The sequence below is a fragment of the Bacillus rossius genome (genome assembly GCF_032445375.1).
Source record: "Bacillus rossius redtenbacheri isolate Brsri chromosome 4 unlocalized genomic scaffold, Brsri_v3 Brsri_v3_scf4_2, whole genome shotgun sequence".
Lineage (NCBI taxonomy): Eukaryota > Metazoa > Arthropoda > Insecta > Phasmatodea > Bacillidae > Bacillus > Bacillus rossius.
In genome coordinates, this window is record NW_026962011.1 from 248,970 (window position 1) to 259,471 (window position 10,502).

General features: G+C 36.5%; 1 protein-coding gene across 4 annotated transcripts in view; it reads right to left on the reverse strand.

The window, feature by feature from the left end:
* The window catches only part of LOC134541952 (protein hobbit), a 440,842-nt gene that overhangs the window by 166,081 nt on the left and 264,259 nt on the right, over nucleotides 1–10,502 (reverse strand). For all 4 annotated transcript variants that reach the window (XM_063385710.1, XM_063385709.1, XM_063385711.1 and 1 more), the window contains one exon: nucleotides 2,196–2,417. In XM_063385710.1, the coding sequence (XP_063241780.1) occupies nucleotides 2,196–2,417 (222 nt within the window). The remainder of the gene's footprint in view (nucleotides 1–2,195; nucleotides 2,418–10,502) is intronic.

Consider the following 10,502-nt stretch of genomic DNA (forward strand, 5'->3'; position numbering starts at 1 on the left):
AGAAAAAAATGTAAATTTTTCAACTGAGATCGCCTTACTCTTGAGATTTTAATTTATTTCCTTGTAAAAATAATTGCAGAATAATATAACAAAACAAGATTTGCCATTTTTTTTCATATTGCTATATAGTAAAAAATAAAAATTATTGCCAACTGTTATCTATTTAATTGAAATTATATACACAGATGAGGTCTGAAATATCGTTTTACTGTATTACCTACATTTTCACAAGTAGGCTCCTACTATGTAAAAAATTAGTAAACTAATAACAATGTTCAATTCAGACACAGCCTCACATTAAAACAACATGGTATGTGCTACTCTCCACAGCCGTTATGCTAATTGGGGTAGTAGCAATATTGTAATAAAACAAGTTAACTGCATTTTCACAGTTGTTAACATCGGGTAGTATCAAGTTCACGAGGTATCTGCCCCAAGACGTCAAAATATTCCTATTATTAGATGAAAAAATCTATTTTCATAACATTCACAATAATACAACGATGAACCAAAATAATAAACCTACACCATAACAACATAATAAAAAGAAACAGATAATTTATGTTATTAATTCACAATACCAACTTCTGAAAAAAGTCATTCTAAGTAGGAAAACACTGATTCAAACAACTGAGTGCTATCTAGCGACTGTGGTACTAACTACTACAAAACGTACTATAATTATCTCAAATGCTTTGCCAAAGATAAGTAAATAATTGAATATAAAATTACATGACATCCAGACAAAAATATTATCTGCAGCAATGCGAAACTGGCACAAGTAGATATGAAGCTTATGATAAAATGTGCACTACAGTGTTAAAACTGACGTAACATCAAATGTGGCATGTAGTGAAATACTCTTCACAGATTAAAACTGCAATATTTAGACATATGGCACACATTTTAATATTTCCACATTGTTAAACTGCCACATCACTGGTTGAGGCATGCTACGATTATAGGAAAAAAACTACAACTGCCACATTTCAAAATGTGGCGGTATTGAAGTGTTGAGCAACCTTACTATTACAAATAGTGTATGTGCAATATAACCATACAACAAAATGTGGCAGTGTTGGTTAGAAGAACCTACAAACACACAAGAATTCTAAACTGACACGTTAAAACTGACGTAACATCAAATGTGGCATGTAGTGAAATACTCTTCACAGATTAAAACTGCAATATTTAGACATATGGCACACATTTTAATATTTCCACATTGTTAAACTGCCACATCACTGGTTGAGGCATGCTACGATTATAGGAAAAAAACTACAACTGCCACATTTCAAAATGTGGCGGTATTGAAGTGTTGAGCAACCTTACTATTACAAATAGTGTATGTGCAATATAACCATACAACAAAATGTGGCAGTGTTGGTTAGAAGAACCTACAAACACACAAGAATTCTAAACTGACACATCTCATCAAACAATGAACTTTGAGCAGATACAGATGTGGTAGTTTTTCATTGGGAAACAGGCTACTTTACGACACGGAAATCTGGTATAACTCGAAATTGACCATTTTTGAGTTGTGGCGGTATTGTTTTGGGTGTACGAAATATTGTATTCCTGAACGACTTAAATCCTGCATATGAAAATAGTTGAACATAAAAAATTTAAACAAAAAATTAATAAGGTTGAATTACATGGAAGAATCACACAAAGTACTCACACCTACTGTGATATTCCTCAATGGACACACTGCAGATTCTGGCAACTAAACACTAACAAGAGAAAGCCAATAATGTGACAGAGACAGGGTTCCAACCCCTTTCCAGCCTTGCAATACACCCAAAGCTGCAAAGACTCACGGGAGGGGAAGAGTGAAACTAAGAGTACACACAAAATATAATGAGGGGGTGGAGATAAAAAGTATGCACTAGGTGTCTTCAGAAATATTTCAAAATGTCCAACAAGGCAGTTCAAATGTTATTTGTTAGCATCTGGTTCTGCCAAAAACCAATTCAAGATAACTGAGACATGAAGGCCTAAATCAAAATTCTGACTCATTTAGCTCAAAGATAAAATACGTTATGTACATTCAAAAGACAGAGTGTAAAACAAGAGCCTACCTGACCCAAAAAAGTTATTATTTAGGAACATCATTTTCACTTGCACATTTATGAAACAATCCACTAACTTTAATGTATGGTTCTACATTACCATGCAGAACAGGACCGCACCTTAGTCTTCATGAAGGAGTTGAAAAGTGCAAAGGCTACATCACGGTTGCTCTTAGTCCAAGCTCCCTTCAAGTCATACACAACAAGACGGTGCGTGGGTGTGTCCCGCTCGCCACCAGTCTTGTCCTCTGCGCAGCTTGGTAGTGCAGTCTCCCGCCCATAAGTCACCTTGCCAACACTCAGGAAGTAGCACTTCTCCACTGGCTGGCGCAAGGACACCACCTGAACAACACGTGGCAAATCCACAACCGTGAAGGAGCAAGATGCAATAATGCCACCTGTACAACCTGTGCATGGTGGCAATTCCATAACCATGATGCAGGAAGATGCATTGACACCACCTGTGAAACATGTGTATGGTGGCAACCAGGGGCGTATCCAGGGGGGGGGGGGGGGTTAGGGGTTCAACCCCCCCCCCCCCACTTTAGCACCAAATCTTTAATTAATTTCTTATTCATCACTCAAACAAATTTCATGTTAAAATTAATAAATTTTTTACCATTACAATATTTAAATTTAAGAACCGAAAACTGCTAAAATAGCACTATTTTACACCTTAAAATCCTAATTTTCCTGGGGGAGGACCCCCCCACCCACCGCTTTAATGCTTCTTAACACCCCCCATACACAAATCCTAGCTACGCCACTGGTGGAAACTCCACATCCATGATGGAGCAAGATGCAAAGACAACCACCTGTGCAACATGTACATGGTCGCAACTCCACAGCTGTGATGGAGCAAGATGCAATGACACCACCTGTGCCACACGTGCATGGTGGCAACTACACAATTGTGATGTAGCAAGATGCAAGGACTCCATCCATGCAACACATGCATGATGGACACTGCACAACTGTGATGGAGCAAGGCGCAAGGACAACCACCTGTGCAACATGTGCATGGTCGCAACTCCACAGCTGTGATGGAGCAAGATGCAATGTCTCCACCTGTGCAATATGTGCATGGTGGCAACTCCGTAACTGTGATATAGTAAGAACTCCATCCGTGCAACACATGCGTGGTGGCAACTCCACAACAGTGATGGAGCAAGTCGCAAGGACACAACCTATTTAACCTGACCAGTCTGCCTGTGACTTTTCAATAGCAATTGGCCAAGCCTCATGTAAATGCATTACATGTGACTGCAGAGACTGGAATATTTTATTTTATGTAGTCAGTAGCCCCTGTTAGTTTGTCGAAAAACAAGGCCTGCAAAAAGAAGATGGATTAAGCACACGTGTTTTAATTGTGGCTTTTTTTCCATGAGCCAGTGTGGTATAAATCATAGAGGTTTATTGCAAACCATCCCTCCTAAGTTTTTATGACTATATTTAATTGATATAAATATTATGATTTCTTATTCCAAGGGATCAGTGACCTAGTTTTGAACTTATATATTAATGTTTAGAAACTTCTTGAATGTAATTTTGATAATATTTTATTTAGAAATGATATGTTTTTAAAAAATTTTTAAAGGATGGCTAGGTTACTGTTTATGTGTATAAAAACTTTTGTTTTCTCATTTTCAGGCGTTTTCAACCAGAACTCAGGTTCCAGATGTGTGGCGCAGGCCCGGGTGGTCCATTAGTTCACTGGGATATAGTTTCCCATGTTTCTTTGTACCTAGATGACGAGATCGTTAGGGGACATTCTTTCGTTAAGGCACAGGACTAAATTAGTGATCTGCGAAAGTGAGTGTTTTCTTTCGGACCTATTTTGTAAAGAAAAATAAAAGTTGATACTCATTTCAAACACTTTTATTTAAATTCAACCATTGAAAACGTTTGAATTATATAATAATCATTACCAAAAGTGACAGCCAAACTACCTGCAATTTCAGATAGGATATTCTTCAAATGTTCATGTATGTGCAAGGAACAATCATTGTCTTAACCAGACACGATTGTAACTTGTTACAATTGTCGCACCAACGTGTAACTGACACAGTTTATTACACGCCATAGAACAAAATGTTGTAGAGTACAAGAAATTTGAAGAAACTGTTGGAGGAATTCTATAACATCATAACAAGTGCTGTTTACTTCCTGGTTAAGTGAGTAAGCTGTCTGTTTGAAAAGTTTTCATGTGTCTTCGAGATACATAATCATCAAGGAGTAATTTTGGCGTGATAGCCTGTTCCCGGTACATGAACATCGCTTCGCAGGACATCGTGGGATATGAACAGTATCCAAACAAAACAGAACTTCGTAGAACATAGCTTCATGGGATGAGGGATTACCTAATCATCAAAAAAAGTGAGCCGGTACCCGAATTGTCAAGGGAAAAAATTGAACTTCAAGCCAACGCCTCTCAGCTCCGCCCGACAGAGAGATGTTCCCTCGCCTGTTTTCCCCTCCCTTTTGCATCGTCCAGGTTGCATGGCAATCATTTCCCCTTCATGTCTGTGCAGTTAAGTCGGCCGGGTTGGGTTGTTGCAGGCGGTGATTTTACAATTCTTTTTTGTTCTGACTGGGAACCATACATGTGGACTTGGCACTTGGGGTTGTAAGATGAATATCAGGTCACGAGGGTGGCATGGCGAATGTAGCTGATTAGAGTTAACCTCAGATTTTTCAAATCCTCTTTGTGACCGCCCATTTAAATTAGTTTTCAGCTTAATTATTTTTGTAGTGGAATATTTACTTTGGTTTAAAGCATTTGTGGTCTTTCGCTTTTGAACAAACTTACTTGTGTAAGGAGTTGTCAGTTTTCTTGTGTTTGGTAACAGTTAAGTCATGGATAATTCATATGTAGTCACGGCTTTGCAAGCCTGTCATAAACCAAGGTTCTGGGTTGTGTAATTTGACCCATTGCATGTTTATTTTCATTTTGGTTTATGCTATACCTTTAGCCCAACCTCTAATGAGACTCGCGATTCACATGCATGACTTAGGAAGTTGTATGGGCCAGCCCTTCTTGTTCAGAGTCGGATCCAATTTATAAATGTTTATTGTAGGGATGGGACGAATCCACATTTTGGTCGAATCCGAATCCTTGTTCGAATCCTCAGTGTTTGTCATCAAATCTCGAATCCCAGTCCCACACTAAACTTCACCACATGTTATTAAAAAAAAATCACACATTTATTTTAAAAAATTACATAGGCCTATGTATTAAAAAATATCACATGTGTATTTATAAAATTATAAAATAAGTCCATAGTGTATACACCTGATATAAAATAGAGACAAATAACCTCAAAAAACACACACGTAAGTTTGCATCTGTCTAATTCTATGTTAAATTAATCCTCCTTATGTTTTCAATCAAATACGTTTGTATAACAGACACCATTTAAAAAAGTTACGTTTTTTTCTACAATGTTAAATTATTGAAGGTTGGAAATGATCGAGTAGTTATGCTAATTGACAAAATGCAGCGTAGTTTATCTTATGTTTGTGCTATTTCCATTACCTTCATAATATAGTTTAGGTATAAAATTTTCAAGAGCTGGACGAACCTCAGTTCTCTGGTTTTGAACCGAACCAAACTGAATCGAACCATAGCAAAAAAATTTTGAACCGAGCCGAACCTCATACAGAGAGATAATTGTTTGAATTAAAATGAACCGACGACCAGAATTTTGGTCTTTATCTGAATGGTGAGAAAGAAAGGTTCTCCAGCCATATGTAAAATTAAAACATTATATAGCTTAGCTTTATGAAAACATTGCAAAACATTTTATAAGTAAAGTTTATGCAATAAATAATGAAGAAAAGAAAACAGTTTAGAGAAAATCATTTTGCATTTAATTTCTTTATATACATATACAGTAAACTCTCGATTATCCGTGTTAATTGGGACCTTCCGATGCCCGGATAATTGAATGCCCATATAAAAACCCGGATAATCCATTTCACCACTTAAAAATGGTGTATTTACTGGCAAAATAGTGTCTCTTCAGTAGAATTCTATGAGTACAAACAAAGGCTTTGTATACCGTGTCCCAGCTTATTGGACCGTAAACAATACTGACACTGTGTTGCCGCCACCCTTCTCCTGGCCCCTTTATTGCCATTTGAGGGAGAGTGGCGGCAGTCCCAACTCAGCATCTCCCTCCACCCTTTTAACGACCTATTATCCGGGGTCACTACAAAATAAGTGTTTGAACCACAGCTCAAAATTATACACCTTTTTTTCCCCCTTCCAGCTATTGCATTTTATTTTTCTACCTGGCGCGGCAAGATGTTGTTTCTTATTAATTCCGCCTATTAAAATTAGGATGCACTTTACAGTCATAACTACGAGTATGGAATACTACGAGACCTTCAAAGTTACGAGTGTTTTGAAATGCACCGTCAGTTTGACTACGTAAATAGTAATCCTAAACTAATTTGGTTATTACGAGTGCTTCCTTGTTGGCTCTTTCGTAAAAAAGAGTGATTTAAATGGCCTCTTCAAACAAGGAAAAATACCGTTAGTTGGAAGGGAAAAAAGGTTCATGCAGTAAACAAAGACTGCAAAGGGAGAGGGGGCCGTGGCTATGCTGGCGCCGGGGCCAGAGGGGAGATGTTTTCATGCTTTACGTTTAGAAGGCCCTGCCACACTGTCTGATCTACTAGCAAAATGCAAAAGTTTTTCTTCACTTTTATTAATATCTCGCACGGTTTGGATTCCAATTTCATATTCCTGTGCTAATTTCGCGGCAGTTTCTTTTTTTTTTTAACCTGTCACCAACTTCTAACTTCTCTGCTATTGTCAGCACTTTACGTTTCCTTTTACCAGACATGATTACAAAAACAAATGTGCCTGGGAGAACTGATGTAAATATTTGAGTGAAAAATGCCTCTTCCAGCCGTCAAGAGTGTGGGAAGGTAAAAGAGGTAGAGGGACCTTTTTTTTTTTTTAGCGTGGCGGGGCGCTGTGAAAAGAACGCTTGAAAAGAAAATGAAAATGGGGGGGGGGGGGGGGGGTGGTTGAGCCGGAAGCAGCAGTCAAGGCATTCCTTTTTGGTTTAAAGTGTGACAAATTGTCGGGTGAAGATGGCGGGGGAACGAGGGTCTGAAGGGTTAGGTAAATTAGCCCAGGAAACAAAGGTTTCAGCCTGTGAAAAATTTGTCCAAAGCTGAATTTTTGCATAGTGGTAGAGTCGACTATGCTTAATAACATACCGAAAGTTTACCGCTGTAGACCTTGTGCGTATCACTGAAAATTTGCAGGTAAGTCCTAGATGACAGCGACTTGCAGCAGTTCATTAAAATGTTTCCCATTTACGCACTTTTTACCGTAGACTCTCGATAGCTATATGAAAAAAATCTTAAAGCACTACTTCTCACATTTATAATGAATAAAGTTCTAAAAGTTAATATTAAAGGTGAGAAAAAAAATGTTAAATTAATGAAATTAGTTTTTTTTACATCAGTCAAGGCAATAAAAAGACAATTCACTTAAAAATAAAGGGTCTTACGCAAATATTTCTTTAACAAAAGTTTTTGTATAGTTCTTAAGCTTTACAGGGACATATCTCTCAAAAGTCTAGCTTAATTTATAGGATCACTAGAGACTCCCGAGCTTATCAATGTCGTCTACGCACTGCGACAGAGCCACAGCCGCAAGCGCTGTGGCCACTCTCACTCCCACGAAATCGAAGATTTTTAATCTTTGTAAAATTTGCTCCTAACTGAAATTTAAAACAGTGGTAACATTAGAGTTTTCTGGCAACATTTGAAATGTTTACCTCCGCAAACCTTGCGCGGAACACCGAAAACGAGAAGTGAAGTCCTAAATAATACTTTACTGCCCACTCAACAATATGGTACTCAAACATAATTACTATAGTATACTTTCAGAATAGCAAACCAAAACTTACACAAAACATTATTCTCAATGATTAAATTTAAAAACCTTTCACTACGTTTGACTAAATATGCTATTTATTCAATAATATTTGAAGAGAGGTGTTATGAAAAAAAAAGGCACAAATGGAAATACGTATTACAAAAACACGAAGAGCCCGATGTGAAAACATTAAATAAAAGTAGTTAAAAGTTCTCAAACTTTAAATTAGTTTATTTGTTGAGAGCCTGGTACAATGTGTCTGGCCGCTAAAGCTATCCGAGCCGTGTACTGTGTACTACTGCGAAGTTGCTGAAGTTGGCTCGGGTCGGGACGAATTTCGCTGTAAAGAAACAAAGATTTTTAATACATGGAAAATTATCCCAAAGCCGAAAATTTGTACAGTAGCAGAATGAACATTTCTTAGTAACACCTCAAAAGTTTACTGCCGCAAACCTTGTGCGTCACACCAAAAAGAGCAGTTAAGTCCAAAATGACAATTTTTTGCAAAGATCCACAATAATATTGCATATTGATATTGCAAATGCAGTTTATGTAGTAGACTGACAGTATGGATCCCAAAATAATCTAGAAAGTAGAAACATTGCCCTACCTGAGGATAGTGATAAAAAGTACAAAGTTTAAACATCTTTCTATAAAATAGACAATTTAAATAATTAAAGTTAACGAATTCACTTTCATTCAATTTTAAGGAAATATAAATACATTTTACATAAACTTAAAGAGCCCAACATCGAAATCACTTAAAGTAAACTTTGTTTCATATTCATTCATCCTTAAATTGGTATATTTTTTAAGTGTCTCATACAATTAGTCTGACCGCTGAAGCTATCCGAGCCGCGTAGTGTATACTACTGCGAGGTTGTCGAAGTAGGCTCGGGTCGGGACGAATTTCGCTGTTAAGAAACAAAGGTTTTTAATACATGGAAAATTATCCCAAAGAAGAAACTTTGTATAGTAGTAGAATGAACATTTCTTAGTAACATGTCAAAAGTTTACCGATGCAAACCTTGTGCGTCATACCAATAACGAGCAGTTAAGCCCAAAATGTCAATTTTTTTCAACGATCCACAATAATGGATATTGCAAATGCAGTTTTTGGAGTAGACTGACAGTATGGAATCCAAAATAATCTAGAAACATTGCCTCATCTGAGAATAGTGATAAAAAGTACAAAGTTTAAACATCTTTCTATAAAATAGACAATTTAAATCATTAAAGTTAATGAATTCACTTTCATTCAATTTTAAGGAAATATAAATACATTTTACATAAACTTAAAGAGCCCAACATGGAAATCGCTTCGAGTAAACTTTGTTGCATATTTATTCATCTTTAAATTGGTATATTTTTTAAGTGTCTCATACAATTAGTCTGACCGCTGAAGCTATCCGAGCCGCGTAGTGTATACTACTGCGAGGTTGTCGAAGTAGGCTCGGGTCGGGACGAATTTCGCTGTTAAGAAACAAAGGTTTTTAATGCATGGAAAATTAACCCAAAGAAGAAACTTTGTATAGTAGTAGAATGAACATTTCTTAGTAACATGTCAAAAGTTTACCAATGCAAACCTTTTGCGTCATACCAATAACGAGCAGTTAAGCCCAAAATGACAATTTTTTGCAACGATCCACAATAATGGATATTGCAAATGCAGTTTTTGGAGTAGACTGACAGTATGGAATCCAAAATAATCTAGAAACATTGCCCTATCTGAGAATAGTGATAAAAAGTACAAAGTTTAAACATCTTTTTATAAAATAGACAATTTAAATCATTAAAGTTAATGAATTCACTTTCATTCAATTTTAAGGAAATATAAATACATTTTACATAAACTTAAAGAGCCCAACATGGAAATCGCTTCGAGTAAACATTGTTGCATATTTATTCATCTTTAAATTGGTATATTTTTTAGTGTCTCATACAATTAGTCTGACCGCTGAAGCTATCCGAGCCGCGTAGTGTATAGTACTGCGAGGTTGTCGAAGTAGGCTCGGGTCGGGACGAATTTCGCTGTTAAGAAACAAAGGTTTTTAATACATGGAAAATTATCCCAAAGAAGAAACTTCGTATAGTAGTAGAATGAACATTTCTTAGTCACATGTCAAAAGTTTACCGATGAAAACCTTGTGCGTCACACCAATAACGAGCAGTTAAGCCCAAAATGATAATTTTTTGCAATGATCCACAATAATGGATATTTCAAATGCAGTTTTTGGAGTAGACTGACAGTATGGAACCCTAAATAATCTAGAAACATTGCCCTATCTGAGGATAGTGATAAAAAGTACACAGTTTTAACATCTTAATATAAAATAGACAATTTAAATCATTAAAGTTAAGAAATTCATTTTCATTCAATTTTACGGAAAAGTTAATACATCTTACATAAATATAAAGAGCCCTACGTGAAAATCGCTTTCAATAAACGTTGTTGCAACGTTGTTGTTTATTCATCTTTAAATTGGTATATTTGTTAAGGGTCTCATACAGTTTGTTTGACCGCTGAA